This window comes from Dromiciops gliroides, chromosome 1, assembly GCF_019393635.1.
Source record: "Dromiciops gliroides isolate mDroGli1 chromosome 1, mDroGli1.pri, whole genome shotgun sequence".
NCBI classification, from domain to species: domain Eukaryota; kingdom Metazoa; phylum Chordata; class Mammalia; order Microbiotheria; family Microbiotheriidae; genus Dromiciops; species Dromiciops gliroides.
Window position 1 is genome coordinate 336,381,912 of NC_057861.1, and position 17,865 is coordinate 336,399,776.

Genomic DNA, 17,865 nt, shown 5'->3' on the forward strand with positions numbered 1-17,865 from the left:
GAGGTACTGGAGTGGTTTGCCATTTCCCTCTCCAACTCATTTTACAGATGAGGAAACTGAGGCAAGCAGGATTATGTGTTTTACCCAATGTCACACAGACTGAGGCCAGATTTGAACTTATGAAGATGAGTCTTCCTGTCCAAGCCCAATGTTCTATGTGCTGCAACAAGACTATACTTAATAGTGCAATAGAGAAGCAAAAAACCAAAACAAAACCCAACCCCAACTTGATCTTATGCTATATTAGGAGAGGCATGGTGTCCAGAGCATTGAAAGTAAAGCTCAATGCCCCAGTATCCCCCCTCCAACCTCTCCACACACACACTTCTATCTACAGTCTCAAAATGACCATGCACTTAACTTAGAGTCAACCTTACATAAGGTATAGGCCTTAATACCTGTTTAAATGTTTCCCTTGGTTTGTTTTTAAGAGAAATTGAGCAGGTTAGTGATGAATGGTACAGAAAAAAGTGTGAAGAGAAGAGATGCATATAGTCTAAGGATATAAAATAATGCCATTTTCATGAATATTTTGATGACAGAAGTAACAAAAGACATTTCTTTTAATATATGCTGCTAACATGTATGAAGAAACAACTTTCAGATGGGATTTGGAGAGTTGGAGACAAAAAGGTTCTGTAAAACAGACTTTTGTGTATGATATAGAATGTCAGACTCATTTGAGAATAGTTTAATGATATAGAGACAGAAAAAGTTTTTTTTTTCAATTAGATAAATCTGTTTGTAAAGAAACAGTTTTAAAGACACTGTAACGATTGGAATGATGCCACCTGCTGGAGACTTACTGTAGAAGAGTTCTGCCCATGAAGCGAAGGTCTTTGAGGGCAAGACCAGGAGTCTTTTCTTTGGCGTCAGGAAGTGACGGGGAGCTAGTGGGAGGAGGAAGGAAGAGACTGGCGCTTGGTCTCACACTCTTTCCTTTGGACTCTGGTGGAGAGCGGAGCTAGAAATGTGCTCTCCCTTTAATAGATAGGAATCTAGGCCTTTCTCTCTCTTTACCAAATTCTTATTCTCCTTAATAAATGCTTAAAAGTCTAACTCTTGCTAAAGCTTATAATTTATTGGCGACCACTCATTAGATATTTTAGACAGTTTAGCTTGAATTTTAGCCCTTAACAACACTAAAGGGATAGAGGACCATGTTCAGAGTGGCAGAACATAGAGCTTTAATCAATTAATTTGCATATTTTATAATTAAAGAATAATAATCATATAAACATTTGGAGACATAGATATGATTTTTAAAAGGACTATCAATTTGATAGGGGAAATTTGAGGAATTGTCACTTCACCCCATTTGCCTCATTTTCCTCCTCTGTAAAATGAGCTGGAGATGGAAATGGCAAAACACTCCAGTATCTTTGCCAAGAAACCCCCAAATGGGGTCACAGAGAGTCAGACCCGAAAGAAAAACAACTCAATATTTTTTTTTAAAAGGAGAAGGGAGTTGCTTTGAGTCAGGAGACTCTAATTGAATCCATTGTGAAGGAACTGGAGAGAAAGTGGGTTGTAGAAGAATCTGACAAAGAACATTAAAGAGCAGATGACTGAAAAGCTGCTCAGCGGGAACGAGGTAGTTAGACTCCCACAGCTGATAGGCTTCAGCTGACTGGTTCTTGATTGGCTGGAGAGAGACTTGTCTTCATCGGTCAAGAGCTCCAGTGAGAGCCAATTGCCCTTTAGCACCACTTTGAGGTGGAGGAAGGTGCTTCTCTTTAGGGTCCTCCCTCTCTGCTTTCCTCTCTGGCTTTAGAAGGACAAGCAGAAGGAGGCTTTCCCCTGACTTGGTATGCTAGCAAGCTGGCTTCAAGAGTCAACCACAACAGCATTGCTGTGAGCCACGTTCTGACTGCACAGCAACTGCATCTGGGTGAATGAATAGTTAGGACTTGTGTGTCAGTGTCAAAGAGAGCCAGTTTGATGAGCTTTACAATTCTTTCACCTAAACAGAATGGTTACTCACATTGATCAATAGTTAATGAACATTTATTAAGGGCCTATTAATGGTGAGCTGGAGTCTATCTAGATTTAAGAAATCGATGAAGAAATTTTACCGATTCTGCCGAGAATTGACCCAAACTGGCAGGGCAGAGGAGGATGTCCACGGTTGCACGGCTAGGCTTGGCTCGGCCCCCGCCTTTTGCTGTCAGTTTTTGTCACCACCTGAAAGCTGCTTCAGGTGAGAGGCCAAGGAGACATCAATTAGGGCGGGGGCTGCGAGGGTGTAGAGGAGAAAGCCCGGAGACCCGGCCAGAGCGCACGGTGAAGTGGAGCAGAGACTACCGGCCGAGCTCCTCAGCTCCGGAGCTCGCTGTCAACTCACCCCCATCGTCTCCCTTTACAAGTGGACAGACAACTACCCGCCGTCACCCCGGCAACCGTTCCGCTGTCAGCCTGGCACCCAGCGTGCTCCGGCGGACCGGAAGAACGCCCGGGCGCATGTCACCAAGCGCCGCGCGCCCACTTCCGGTCTGCGTGGGGATCCCGGAAGCGGACGTCTTCGGCGGTCGGGGAGGGGGGCTGAGACCCCCCCCAGGTCGTGACTGCGGCGGTTTGGCCGGGCTGTGGTGGGGGGTGGGGGTGGGGCGCTCTCCCCGGAGCCTCTCGGGGGCCGGGTTACCGTGTCCCGTGCCTCCGACAGGCGAGAATCGGCCGCGCAGCCCCGCCCCGAAGCAGGTACGGCCCGGAGCCCAGGACCAGGTCAGGGGTCAGAGGGCGGGTGAGGGAGACCGAGGCTCCTCCGTAGGATCCGGAGCTCTCGCCCCGGCTCCGGCAGATGCAGCAGCGGCCTGGGCCCGCTGGTCTCTCGTCCTGGAGTTTACCGGTCCAGGCCAGCGGGGGGCGGGGCGGACAGCGGATCCCGGACCGGGTCCGAAGGGGAGGCCCGGCCGTGTCCCGCCTACCCTCGGCCTTATCCTCCTCTTTACTTCCCGCTCGGTTGCTGGCGCTGGGGAAGCCTCTTTGGGGTCCGGGGACCTCCTGCGGGTGGGTCTCAGCTGTGGGCCCCGAGGCCGTGGAGGCAAAAGGGGAAGTCGTGGAGGGCCGGGGGTCTCGGACCTCCCGAGATTTAGGCCTTTGTAGCGGGTGACCCTGGGCAGGGTTGAGTGTCATTCCCCCGCTGTTCTCCAGGATGACCCAGATTCGGGACATGTTGACAGGTGGCCAAGTTTGGGGCTTGTCATTTAACTGCTGAGAAGGGAGTTACCGTGTGGCCTTAGGCCGAATGTGAGGGGGGGCTCTTTCAGCTCCCGACACTTGTTTTACTTGGCTGTAAGCTATTTCTGCGACCTTTACGCTTTCGGTTAGTCTAGGTAGATTATATCCCCGGGTTTTGGTCACTTCCCCAGGGGATTTAGGGAGACTGACTACTCTGAAATCCCACTTTCTCCGAGAGGCTGTTTCTGGCCACCACTGCGGGTGCTTTACCTTTGGGGTTACCTCCCATTCACATGCGCATAGCTTGTACATATGTAGTTACTGGCATGTTGTCTCCCCCATCAGAATGTGAGCTTCTTGAGGGCCTGTGTTTGCCCAGTTCCTGGCTCGTTGTAAGTGCTTAATAAATGCTGGTTAACTGGCAAGACTGCCAGTCATAAAGGACAGGCAATGAATGACCAATAGTCATAAGACCTGTTCAAAAAGGGCACTAGATTGGAAATCCTAGGGACCTAGGTTGTGGTCTCTCAGCTCTTCCACTGTAGAAGTTGCTTGAGCGATCTGGTCTCCGTTTCCTCATACTTAGAATGAGGTGAGTAGACTAGATGTTCTCTAAGGTATGTTCCAATTCTATTATTTTATGATTCTGTAGCTATGGCTTGGAATCATAGAACAGAAAAAGGTTTTGGAGATCACCTGGCAGTCCCCTTTGTGTTTTGTACAGATAAACTTATATCACACACAGCCAGTAAATAGGAAAGCCAGGATTTAAAGCCGAGTTGTCTAACTCCCAGTACAACTGGTTATAATTGGAAAGTGGCAAATTCCCACTGACTTCTTTATAGAACAAGTCTTAAATATAGCAGAAAAGACATTTATATAATCTGATTTAATGGGCATTGGGAATATTCTCCATTTATTCTCCCCCTTCTCAGTCACCCACCTAGATTACCAGTGAAATTCCATAATTAGAGATTAATTTCCTTACCTTAGAATTTTGTGCCAAATCAAAATGCAAAAAAGTCTGGGAGAAGTAATATATTTTAATCAGTCATTTGCAGCAAGGGATCAAAGTGTTTCCCCTCATTTCCTTTTCTGAGAGCTCTTTCCTCTGCATGTAGAAAATATTGTTTTCCCAACTAATGAGGTTGTGTGTGCCAATGTTAAATGATCCTACTTATTTTCGGAGATTTCATTAGTTTTCTTTGGAAGAGGATCCCACAAATCTGAAATTACCAAGGGCTTTTCAAATCCTAATGGATAGAATAGCCCTAGGCAAAAATATGAAGTTGGGGAAGCTTGTCTTTGCCATCCTAATCTCTTTTTATGCTTTGATACTTAGCAACCCTCACATTTCCTCTACTTCCTATCAAATCCTACTCAGAAAAGGAAATGAGGAGAAACACTTTGCTACTTTACTGCAAATGACTAATTAAAACATATTACTTCTCCCAGACTTTTTTGCATTTTGATTTGATACAAAGTTCTATGGTGAGGAAATTAATCTCTAATTTTGGAATTTAAACTGTAATCTAGGTTGCTGACTGAGAAGGGGGAGGAGAATAAATGGAGAATATTCCCAGTGCTCATTAAGTCAGAACATATAAATGTGTTTCCTCTAAGATTTGTTCTGAAAGGGAGACAGTGGCAATTTGCCACCTTCCAATAATAACCACTTATATAGCAGATTATATATTTTGACTATCAATAAATACTTGTTGATTGACCATCTCCACAGTTTTACTCTTGAATTCTTTCAAAACTGCTGAACTTTCCTTTGCCTATGATTTAGGAATAGCTAAAGTAATATATAGTCCTGAAAAATCCTGGTAATTTACTACTAATTAACCAAGAACTTCTGAACTACTTTAAAAAAATAATTTGAGGTAGAGATCATAGACTCATATAGTGCCCAGAAAGATGCACCAGATCTGCCACAATACCTCATTTTCTTTCAGTATCATTTTTCATTAAAAAGGGAAAGAATTCAAGGTGAGCTTTCCCCCCTTGTACTAAGTTCTGAAGTTGAGGGAATCTTGTGATTTGTCACAAATAATTTAATCTTCATTTTCTTTCAGCACTAGTTTTCATAAAAGGGGGAAGAATTCAGTGCAGGTTTTTTTTCCTCTTTTATTGTTTCCCTGAAGTTGAGGGCATTTTGTGATACTTTGAAGACATTAATTATAGGAAACTATTATTAGCTTTTGGTTTTGCTGTAGTGTTGATTATTTCTTCTGTTCTCACATTTCTGTCAGCTTCTTAAAACTGGCTAAAACTAAGAGATGCTGAATTCCTTAAGTTTAAGGAGGTTGTTGCTCATTAAAATGGGAAAAAATATTTTAAAGTATATTCAGTTACTAATGTCTAATGTCAGTAATGTTTGAATTACTATATCTTTACATTTAATATATCGAATATGATGACTTAATGAGCAAACCAGGTTCTCCAAAATACACTCCCATGTTCCTAAACTAACCAATGACTTTGAATTTGCTAAAGATATTTAAAAAAATAGCTGTACATTTCCATTTTCCCTGAGGTTTCCTCCCTTTCTCTCATTAAAACTAAGGAAAAACTAATTCCTTTACCCATAGCCCCTCCAAAACCAACCAACCATGGCATGACAGTTCTCCCAAAATTGTACTTTTCTACACTGAAATGATGAAAGAGAACTTCTCTGCAGATTGGGGAGCATTCTCTGCCGGTGTGAAAAAAACCTGAAGCCCGGGAAATGTAAAACATTCTTTTGGGGGAAGCAAATAAACCAATTTATCGGGATTGGCCGGAAGTGAGTAGTTAAGAGAAAGGTAAAGAAACAAAAGTTGGGATCAGATCATAGAGGAACTTGAATGTCAACCAAAGGAATTTGTACTTTATTCTGTAGGTTGTCAGTGAAGAGCCTTTGAAGGCAGTAGGTTTCTGCCGACTTTTTCAGTCTTATTTCATGACACCTCTCAGGCACTCTGCTGTACAGTCAGATTAACCTTCCCAGTGTTCCCCATTCCTGACGTTCCCTCCTCCCACTCAGTGCCTTTGTGTAGGTGGTCCGTTTGTCTAGAATACATTTCCTCCTCACTTCCATTCATTGGGACACCTTCAAGGCAAACCTATGGGTGCAGCACTGCACTTCTGCCCAAGGTCTTTTATCTTTCCTTCAGATGACTCCCTGAAACTGCATTGTGTCATTTTATGTATTCCCCATTTTTCACTACTATAAGAGGAATTCCTTTTTGGCCTTCTTTTGCAATTTACTTTTGGTTTTACCACTGGTACACATACATATTTTTTGTTTCTTTGTCTTTAAGAGGATAAGTTAAAATTCCTTTGTTTTTTTCTATTTTACATATCTTTTATATGTGTAAATGTTAAGTAAATGGAATATAAATGTAAATTCCTTGAAGGCTGGGTTTGTTTGGGGTTTTTTTGGTCTTTGTATACCTAGTGAGTTATATAGAGTAGGAGCTTAATAAATGGATTGAATCAAATTGAAGATTTTTAAGTAGGGTTAGAATTTGATCAAAATAGTAATTTAGCAAGGTTAGACTGGCCTGGTTATTCCAGGGTGACAGTTGAGCTAGTTATAGGAATTGAATTCATCAGTGTGAATAGTGGAGGCAGTTAAAAGAAAAAAGGTACCATATTAGGGATTTTGTTTTTTGTCTTTGAGATTATAAATCCATATTCAATTGTTTTTCTCACTTTTTGCTATTCAAATAGGAGTTCCTCTTGGTGAGACTGGCTTTGAATTTTGCCACAGATGCAAAAACTTTCCCCGCATTGGAACTACATGCTCCCTAGTTTATTTTCATCACTTTTTTGTTTTTCAAATGATTGATGGATTCATTCACTTCACTCTAAGCATATCTCAAGTTGAGGCAGTCACCAAGTGTTGAATTGTAAACTCTTTAAGGGCAAGGTCTCTACTGTATCAATCTCTGTATCACAAGACTAGCACAGTGCCATCCTTGACACCTGTGTGATCACAGCCAGTCATTGTACCTTTCTGGAACTCAGCTTCCTCATCTATAAAGAGATGAGGTAAATGCCTTTGGAGAGCTTTTCTAGCTCTAACTCTGTCATCCTAAAATAAGCATTTATCAGTGCTTGTTGAATTACATACTCTTTCCTTCAAGCTCCTTGTTTTTTTATTTTTATAAATTTTTTTTCCAATTACGTGTCAAGGTAGTTTTTAACATTCATTTTTTATAAGATTTTGTGTTTCAAATTATTTCACCCTTTCAGTCCCTCTCCCCAAGAGGGCAAGCAATCTGATATAGGTTTTACAGCAATTACATAAACATATTTCTACATTAGTCATGTTGTGAAAGAAGAAACAACAAAAGGGAAAAGCCACACCAAAAAAAAAAAATCCAAATAAAAAAAGTGAAAATAGTGTGCTTTGATCTGCATTCAGACTTCATAGTTCTTTCTATGATTTGGATAGCCTTTTCTGTCATGAGTCTTTTGAAAGTGTATTGCTGAGTAGAACTAAGTCATTCATAGTTGCTATTACTGTGTACACTGTTCTCCTAGTTTTACTTACTTCACTCAGCATTAGTTCATGTCTTTCCAGGTTTCTTTGAAATCCACCTGCTTATTATAATTTCTTATAGCACAATAGTATTCCATTACATTCATATACCACAACTTTTTCAGCCATTCCCCATTTGATGGACATTCTCTAATTTCCAATTCTTTGTCACCACAAAAAGAACTGCTATAATTATTTCCTTTTAAGGTCTTTGTTAGGGAATACAAGGGCTGTAATTATCTCATAACCAGTAAAGTCTGAAAGCAGGCATGATTGCAAGGATTTTTCTAATAGTATGAGAGTATAGCAGGTAGGTATAGTGTTAAGGTAGGAAAAAAAATCCCACTTTGAAAGGTGATTAGCATACATTTGCATTTAAAAGACTTAAAAATGACAATATGATTTGCAGGGGTCAGCTACTCCTGAGTTTTTTTTTTTCTTTTGGGTGGGGCAATGAGGGTAAATGACTTGCCCAGGTCACACAGCTGGTAATTGTCAAGTGTCTGAGGTCAAATATGAACTCAGGTCCTCCTGAATCCATGGCCGGTGCTTTATCCACTGCTCCTGAGCTTCTTAAACTTTTTCCACTCTCAAGTCTTTCCCCTGAGAAATTTTTACACTAGCCCAGGTATAGGTATATAAGACAGGTATACATAACCTTTTATTGTCACATTTTTTGCAACCCCCACATTCAGTTATGTGATCTCATATGGGGTTGCAACCCACAGTTTAAAGAAGTTTTGAGCTAGTCTAACACCCCACCCCATTTTAAAGATGAAAAAACTTAGGCCTATATATAAAAAGTGATTTACCCAAAGGTACACATATAGTAGCAAAACAAGGATTTGAGTCCAGATTGTCTGCATCCAGTTATTGTATATTATTTTCACTACAGGTCCAAATGAGGTGGTAAATTTTGGGAAAAAAACAAACAAACTGGGAAAATGGATCAGTAACCAAAAGTTCTGGGAAACCTAGGCCAAATATGGCTGTGAAATGATTCGGGCAGAGATGTTGGGTGAATATGGAAGTCTGATCCCTGAAGCCAATCATAGGTCTTGAAGATAATACAGTCCTTCCTTACATCTCTTTAGTTGCTTTAGGGGGAGGGAGGGTTGAAAAATAGTGGATTATCTTTCCAGCAGCCTGAATGAGAAATCAGAACTGAAAAAGTGGTTCTTTGGGGAAGGGAACCACCTGGAGATGGCCATTTTGGTGCAGTGGTTGTAGACATTTAGGACGATAACCCACCCAATATAAATTATGTTTACATTATCATGAATAAATAAAGAAGCATTTATTAAGTGCTTATGCTTAACATGTGTAAAGCACTATAGGTAGAAAAGTAAGTCTTTGCTTTCAAGGAACTCATTCATTTTAATGAGGGAGACAAACATGTGGAAGAGTTAGCTTCAAGTCAGATAGGAAAGTCCTTATGGTCCATAGGAGAAATTAATGCTTTCTTTTTAATGTCATTGCCACCAATAAATTTATGTCACTTTCTGATGTTGAACCTTTTGACAGTTCCAAGTACTTTGGTATCAAGAACTTTTTTTGGGGGGGGGGGGTGGTCTTCAATACCTGACAATGTTGCATCTGCAGAAACGGTTGCCAGACTCATTTCTGCAGTCATTGCTTCCCAGGAAGGTGGCTCTGGACACTGCAATGGAAGCATTACACTTGGGTTCAGGGGCCTGAAATATTTTGCATCCTGGTCATCAGAAGCAAGCTGGTGATGAAAGATAATGGTAGCGGTTGGACTTCCCTGGCACATGCTACATACTCTATCTCCCTCAGGCTTCCTTGTTGCTTCAGCTGTGTAGGCTGGTCTGCCCTATGTGTGGCAGTTGGTAGGGATAGCTGACCTCTCCAGAGGAGTTTCTTCCTTGGATGATGGCAGTAAGGGCTAGGCTAGATTCAGGAGCAGTGGTCTGGGAGGTATTGAAACTCCTGAGGCTCCCCCTGTGCTAAGCTAATTATTGGTGGCAGTTGATTAGCACTTGTTGCTGGTAGCAATGAGGGAGGTGGATTCCTTCTCTACAATAATCTACCCCCTTCAGTGATAGCTAGGGGGACTAAAAGCATTTCATTTGGTTTGGATGGCATTGATATTCCCAAGGCTTTGGGGCTCAAGTCCGGATAATGGCTATAGGCACTGGACTGGAAACACTGCTATTCCAAAGGCTTTTGGCTTCAGTCCCAGGCTGTTATGAACAGTTTTCAAATGGAGATGGTGGTAAAAGTGGTAGTGGTGGTTTGGCTTGCTTGTTGTGCTACCTCTCCCTCAGGATGCCTCTGAGTAGTTTGTGGAGACTTTGGTTTTATGGCCCTTGGATTCCTTTCCAAATCATGCTTACAAAGTTCTGTTACTTTTCTCTGACTAAATATTACTAAAAAGCAGTTCACATATTTGAATCATGGAATTTTAGAGCCAAAAGTCATCTTAGAAATCATTGAGTCAAAGTTTTTCATTTTATAGATGAGGGACCTAAAAGCCAGAGGGGTTAAATGACCTATCTGAGGCAGTCCAGTTTGGGTTCCAAAGGCCAGAAATACAAGGGTCTGGATATCTTTTTAAAAACCAGAAACCTACTTTTAATGATTTTATGCACAAGGTATTGGAAATTATGTGTCAGCAGGCAATCACAACTTCATGAAACTTGAAAACTGGGTTTGTTACAAGAGAAATGAATATGCATGTAGAATCCAAAGAGTTCACAATCCATAGAGAAGTTTGCATATTTATAACAGGACCAAGGAAGGAGGAGGAAACACAAATCTCTACCTAAAGGGGTATGGCATGGGAGGGAGAAAGGTGCAGTAAAGGTAGGAAAAGGAGCAAGTCAGTGGTGAAAGCAGATTCTGTTTTCTTGGTAACTGCTAGACTATGAAGATAGGATAGTCTGCTTATCTATAATGGTCCCAGCTGAAAAAACAATTCTCAGTCTAGTGCAGACTGATTGGTGCCTGTCTTGACTCACAAGGACACACAGGGAGTTTGGGATGCAGACACCACATTATGTTAATTTGGGGTCTCCTGCATTCTCTGGGTCCAGTGTTTCTGGAAAATATGGCTACTCAAAGTTCAAGGGACCCCTTACTATTCTTCAGCAAGTATAACAATCAGCCATTTGCCTAACTAGTCTCATTTTAGTTAATCATTTCCATTTTGAGAAGTCATTTTTGCACATTTAATAACTGCACCTTCATATTTCACCAGTGCTATTTAAATGATGGTGGTATGACAGCTTTGGGAGTTTAGAACACTTTCTGACCATGGAGGAGACAGATCGGGAAGCAGTAGCAACAGCTGTCCAAAGGGTAGCTGGAATGCTTCAACGACCTGACCAGCTGGACAAAGTGGAACAGTACCGCAGAAGGGAGGCTCGTAAAAAAGCCTCTGTGGAGGCCAGACTGAAGGTATGAAACCAGTGTAGTGAATGTGATTGGATTCATTTTGAGATAGAACAAATGGTTCTATTTCACATTTAGGCTTATTCCATGATTGAATTCAATGCATACATAATATTGTCAACTATGCAGTAAAATGTAATGATGCCAACTTTGCTGACTCAGAATGTATAATTATTTGGAAAAGAGTGGAACAAACGTATTTCTTTGCTTAACAGACTCTTCCTAGTGCAGATTAATACCATAAAAAAGATTAAGAGGATGTTTGACATATTAAAGAGAATTTTTTAAAAGAGAATTACTTTTTAAGTACTTTCAAATAGATCATTTAAATGTATATATTTTATCAAGGATCACTGCTCTGAATGAATTATACAGTTCTTCAGCAGGCCCTTTACAGACCTCTACTAAGTCACTCTTTGTTGATTTAGATTGAGTTACTAAAATTTTGTGGAGGCAATAAACATGTTAAAGATTCTTTAAATTTTTTTCAGACTGAGTTTTATTCCACTTAGAATTGGTGAGGTATTATTGTAGTCTTCAAGTGGAGTACAGTTAAAAATTTTACATCAGCTATTTTTCATATAACTTCAATATGTCAAGCATCCTCCCAATCCTTTTTAATTACTAACTGGACAAGTCACTTCACTTCTGCCTCAGTTTCCTCATCTGTAAAATGAGGATAATAATAGTACCTCTTAGGGGTGTTGTGAGGATCAAATGAGGCAATAATTGTAAAGTACTTAACACAGTGCCTGGCACAGAGTAAATGCTATATAAGTGTTAGCTCTTATTTAGTGAAGTCTGGGGCTAATATTTCCCAGGAGTGACTGGGATCTTTCCATGTCCCACAGCTGTAATAGTAACTGCTTTTATTTTTCTCTAAAAAACTTAAATCTCCATTGCCACAAGTAGATTGCCAACTTTGAGGTCACTACAGCCGACTTCAGGGTCACCAGGAGTGGTCACTCTTCTGTCTCCTCCCTTTTCCCTTCCCCAGCCTCCACCCCCAACTTCTGGTAGTGCAGCCCATCCCTCAGGTTTCATCAACAAGGAAGTTGAACTGAATGCTCTTACATACAAACAGCTTCTTTCTGTGGGCCAGGCTCTTCTATAGGCTGCTTTATACATTCAAAGCTGAATCCGCATTTTTGCCATGTCTATTGGTTGGGGAGTGCAGATACTTTTCCCATGCATATGAACCAAATTCATTTTTGGGATTTGAAGGATGCTGTAATGTTGATTTGACTACAAATGAATTCACTTAGAAGTTTGTAGAAGTGCTTTATGGGGAAATAATTCTTGCACCTAATATTTCTGTTCACCAGTTTGTCACTAGACTTTTGTTTAAAATTGTGGTTTTTTGGCTTTTTAAAAATACTATAGTCATTTTCCAACTTGCTTCCTCTCACCCTTCCTAATTCTTTTTTTTTTTTTTTTACTAAGAAGAAAACTAGGCAAACCCAATTAACAAAACACCAGTGTCTGACAGTATATATGCAGCGTTTAGCAGCAACAGTCCTCTATGGAAAGGAAGGGTGTTTCATCATTTGTTGTTAGGAACTCATATTGGTCATTGCCTTTAATCTAAATTCAGCTACACCTTCATGTTAATTCATTTATGTGATTATAATTATTGTGCTGTTATTCACCTTGTTCTGTTTCCTTCAGTCAGCATCAGTTCATAAAGTTTTCTGTTTCTTTATATTTGATGTTTCTCACAACACAGTAATATTCTGTTGTGTTCATGTCGCACAATTTGTTGAGCTCTTCAGCCAAGCAATGTTTGCCTACTTACTTTCTAGCTTTTTGCTACTGCAAAAAGTGCTCCTATGAATATTTTTATCCATATGGCATCTTTCCTTTTTCCTTTGGCCTCTGCAGGGTACTTGCCAAATAGTAAAATTGCCGGATCTAAGAGTCTGTGCAATTTACCAACTACTCTCACATAATTCCAGATTGTTTTTTAGAACAATTGAGCCAGTTTTTCACTTTCCCTGCAGTGTAGCTATGCACCCATGTTCCCCCCGGCCCTGCCAGCAATGTATGTTTCTATCTGTCATAAAGAAAAATGAATTCTCTTTTTAAAGAATTTTAATTTTTTTAAAAATTTCTCTCAATTATATGTAAAGATATTTTTTGAGTTCCAAGTTTTTCTCCCACCCTCCCCCCTCCTGAGGCCAGCAAGCAATTTGATATAGGTTATACATTAAAGTCTTGTTAAACATATTTCTACATTAATCAGAACAAAAGAAAAAAAACAACACAAGAATAAACAAGAACAATAACAAAAAAGCAACAACAAAAGTGAAAATAGTATGCTTCAGCCTTCATTCAGACTCCATAGTTCTTTTTCTGGATATGCAGAGCATTTTCCACTATAAGTCTTTTGGCATTGTCTTGGATCATTGTATTGCTGAGAAGAATTAAGTCTATTACAGTTGATCATCACAAAATGTTGATATTGTGTATGATGTTCTCTTGGTTTTGCTCATTTCATTCACCATCAATTCATGTAAGTCACAAAGATGAATTCTCCAGTGACATCTCAACAGCTCATTTTAGAAGCTTTATTTAACTGTCATTGAGACATTAGAAGATGTTTATATTCCAAATTGAGGCATCAGTGTCATGTTAATTTTTTTAAATTCCCTTTAATTATTAATATCTTCTCAAGATTGGTTCCTTTACACCCAGGTGCTGGGCCATTTCATATGATTATACAGCCATTTCTAGCGATACTACTCTCTAAATGACCAACTGCTCGGTAAAGTGTGTTTTATCTAGAAATATTGAAGAGGGATTGCAGGCTTATGTTAAGTAATGTGAACAGTGTTTCCCTCTAGGCTGCAATCCAGTCACAATTGGATGGCGTCAGGACCGGTTTGAGTCAACTTCATAACGCATTAAATGATGTAAAAGATATACAGCAGTCTTTGGCAGATGTCAGTAAAGACTGGAGACAGAGCATCAACACTATTGAGAATCTTAAGGATGTGAAGGATGCGGTAGTACAGCACAGCCAGCTGGCTGCTGCTGTAGAAAATCTCAAAAACATCTTCTCGGGTAAGTGAATACGAAGTATTATTATGATGTTTGTTACTATTGGTTTATGATGTAAACCATCTTTTTAAAAAATAGTATTTTATTTGTTTCAATTACATGTAAAGACATCTTTTAACAGTCATTTAAAATTTTTTTAAGTTCCAAGTTTTCTCCCGCATTCTCCCATTCCTAAAACAGTAAGCAATTTGATATAGATTATACATGTGCAGTCATGTAAAACATATCTCCATCTTGGTCATATTGTGAAAGAAGAACTAGACCAAAAGGGAAAAGCCTTGAAAAAAATAAAGTGAAAATAGTATGTTTCAATCTGCATTCAGACTCCATGATGTAAAACCTTGATATAACACTACAGGCCCTCCTTTTATATAGGAAAATGCTTACTTGCTTTTTCATCTAACTTGCATTAGCCATCATTTTGAACCTTATTGTCTGGACCCATTACATTTCCTCATTTCCATTCTGACTAGGGTAGTCCCTGATTTCAGATTTTTTTGTATTTTCAGAGATTTTAAAGTAGGTTACTCTTAAGTCTAAGTCCTGATTGTACATGTATTGCATTCTGATAGTATATACACAGTATATTGGTTTTGGATATTGATGAAGACTACTATCTTGTGAGTGAGCCAAGTTAGTGAGAAGTCAAATATTTTATCTTCGTTAGGCTATATTGAATGAGTGCAGCAATGAGATGCAGAGCCGTGTAAAGAAGTACATATTGCCTATATAGAATTAATTACAAATTGAATGGTTTTCTCACAATTTTTGTAGTCATCTCAAAGTAACACTTATAAACGTTATTATGTTATCAGGTAACTCCACTAAGGCATTGCCAAAAACAGCGTTGCTCTACAAAATGTCAGTACCAACTTCAGAGGTGCCTGCTAGGATAATGGCCCAGTTATCAGAGAGAAGGAAACTGTAGAATTATGACATAATAGAATTTTAGAAAATTGAAGTTATCTAGTCTAGGTTTTAAATTTAATTTTACAGATAAAGAAACTGAAATGCAGAGAGTCTTTTCTCAAGTTCACAAAGCTAGTTAGTGGTAGACCTTGGAACAGAAACTAGGCCATTTGACTTCTTATACAGTATTCTTTTGACTATATCACACTGCCTCTATGGAATTGGGATAATGCCCTAATGACCTTTCATCCTATTAACTTCATAACTCTGGGCAAGTCACTTCAATTTTATAGTTCTCAGTTTCCTCGTTAAATAATTAAGGTGTTGGAATAGATGATCATTCATTTAAGTCTCATGACATTGTGATTGCCTATTAATAATGGCACACCTTACTTTGTGTTGCAATATACTTTTGTGTTGTTGATATTTAAAGTCAAGTAACATCTATTTAAAAATAATACTTCAGCTTTCTCTGTTCTGCTATTTGCAACATTTACCTTTAAGAAGAGTAGATAATGATAATTTGCCATAGACCTAAATTAAATTTCTGTCAAATGTTAAAAATACATTGCTGATTCCATTGTTAGGTCTTTTTCCCAAAGAAATCATGGAAGGGGGAAAGGGACCCACATGTACAAAAATATTTATAGCTGCTCTTTACGTGGTAGCAAGGAATTGGAAGTTGAGGGGGTGCCCATCAATTGGGGAATGGCTGGACAAGTTTTGGTATATGAATACAATGGAATACTATTGTGCTGTAAGAAATGATGAGCAGGAGGAGTTCAGAGAAACCTGGAGGGTCTTACATGAGCTGATGATGAGTGAGATGAGCAGAACCAGAAGAACATTGTACACAGTATCATCAACATTGAGTGTTGACTTACTGTGATGGACTATATTCTTCTCACCAATGCAATGGTACAGAAGAGTTCCAGGGAACTCATGATAGAAGAGGATCTCCAAATCCAAGGAAAAAAAAAAAAGACCTGTGGAGTATAGATGCTGATTGAACCATACTATTTCTTTTGTTTTGGGTGCTGTTGTTGTTTTTTTCTATTTTGAGGTTTTGCATCACTGCTCTGATTTTTTCTCTTGTAACAGGATTAATGCAGACATAGGATTAATGTTATTATGTGTGTATATATATATATATATATGTGTGTGTATATATATATCTATCTATATGTATATGGATATGATATATAGATATATAGATATAATCTATATCAGATTACCTGCTGTCTAGGGGAGGGGGGAGGGAGGGAGAAAAATCTGAAATTGTAAAGCTTGTATAAACAAAAGTTGAGAACTATCTTTACATGTAATGGAAAAAATAAAATACCTTATATGTAAAAAAAAAAATACATTGCTGGCAACAACTTATCCAGATATGAAATTAGAAAATATTTTCTCCTTTTTGTAAGCAAACTAACCCGCATTGGGATTGAGTTTTTTAGAGGGTGCTTTTTTGGCTTAATTTTCCATAAATACTTTCATTTTTATCTAACTCATCAGTGATGTAGATATTAGTTTTTTGTTTAAATTGCTTTTTTTTCCTTTCCTCATATTGTGCATTGTTTTAACATTTTTTTCCTTCTTTAGTACCAGAGATTGTTAGAGAAACTCAAGACTTAATTGAACAAGGAGAATTTTTACAAGCCCATCGAAGGCTGATGGACCTAGAATGTTCTCGGGATGGCTTGATGTATGAGCAATACCGAATGGATAGCAAGAATACTCATGACATGACTCTCATCAAACTTTATTTTGGGGACATGGAGAAACTTTCTGAGGAGTTAGGCAAGCAGCTGTGGATGGTGTTGCAAAGGTCCTTAGTTACTGTTCGCCGGGATCCTACTTTGCTTGTTTCAGTTGTAAGGATAATTGAAAGAGAAGAAAAAATCGATAGGCGTATGCTTGACCGGAAAAAACAAACTGGATTCATTCCTAGTGGGAGACCCAAAAAGTGGAAAGAAAAAATGTTTAACATTTTGGACAGAACTGTGACTACTAGAATTGAGGGTACCCAAGCAGATACCAGAGAATCTGACAAAATGTGGCTTGTTCGCCACTTGGAAATTATACGAAAATATGTTCTTGATGATCTATTAGTTGCAAAAAACCTAATGGTTCAGTGTTTTCCTCCCCATTATGATATTTTCAAAAAACTCTTAACCATGTACCATCAGGCTTTATCCACACGTATGCAGGAGCTTGCATCAGAAGACCTAGAAGCAAATGAAATTGTTAGCCTCTTAACCTGGGTTTTAAATACTTACACAAGGTAAAGTGAATTTTATATTTATTTATTTATTTAGCATTAATTAAACAAGTAAGTCCATACTGTGTGCAGTGAACTGTATGAGATGCTGAAGGAATACAGAGAGAAAATACGTGACTTAAATCTATTGAGATATTTTTTAAAATATTCTATTATTTTGAACTTGACACACTTCAACAAAAGTGAACATTTTCACATATAATAGAAAAAGGCCATATGTAAAATCATAAATCTCTATTAAGTATGACATTTTTAAAAGTATATTGTAAATTTGGCACATCAATTGCAAAGTTTTCTTTTTAACATCATAGTCCCTAGACTCTTCTCCCCCTACAGTTCTACCTCCTCACTCATTTTTTAAACCCTCTCTTCAAAAAATATGTATAGCCAAACAAAACAAATTTACACATTAGTCATCTTTGAAAATGTGTGCTTCATTCAGGACCTCTGGAATATCACTTCTCTGTCTAGAGGTGAGAAGCTTGCTTCATCA

General features: G+C 39.0%; 1 protein-coding gene across 2 annotated transcripts in view; it reads left to right on the forward strand.

Annotated features, from left to right (window-relative positions):
- The first annotated feature begins 2,560 nt into the window (after window positions 1-2,560).
- Window positions 2,561-17,865, forward strand: part of EXOC3 (exocyst complex component 3) — a 36,292-nt gene continuing 20,987 nt past the window's right edge. Inside the window, exons 1-4 of one of the 2 annotated variants that reach the window (XM_043975390.1) lie at window positions 2,561-2,697; window positions 10,929-11,128; window positions 13,966-14,185; window positions 16,694-17,375. In XM_043975390.1, the coding sequence (XP_043831325.1) occupies window positions 10,985-11,128; window positions 13,966-14,185; window positions 16,694-17,375 (1,046 nt within the window). In that variant the 5' untranslated portion in view covers window positions 2,561-2,697; window positions 10,929-10,984. Of the gene's footprint in view, window positions 2,698-2,868; window positions 3,007-10,928; window positions 11,129-13,965; window positions 14,186-16,693; window positions 17,376-17,865 lie in introns of those variants that run through there. The other variant, XM_043975391.1, reaches the window with a different exon arrangement.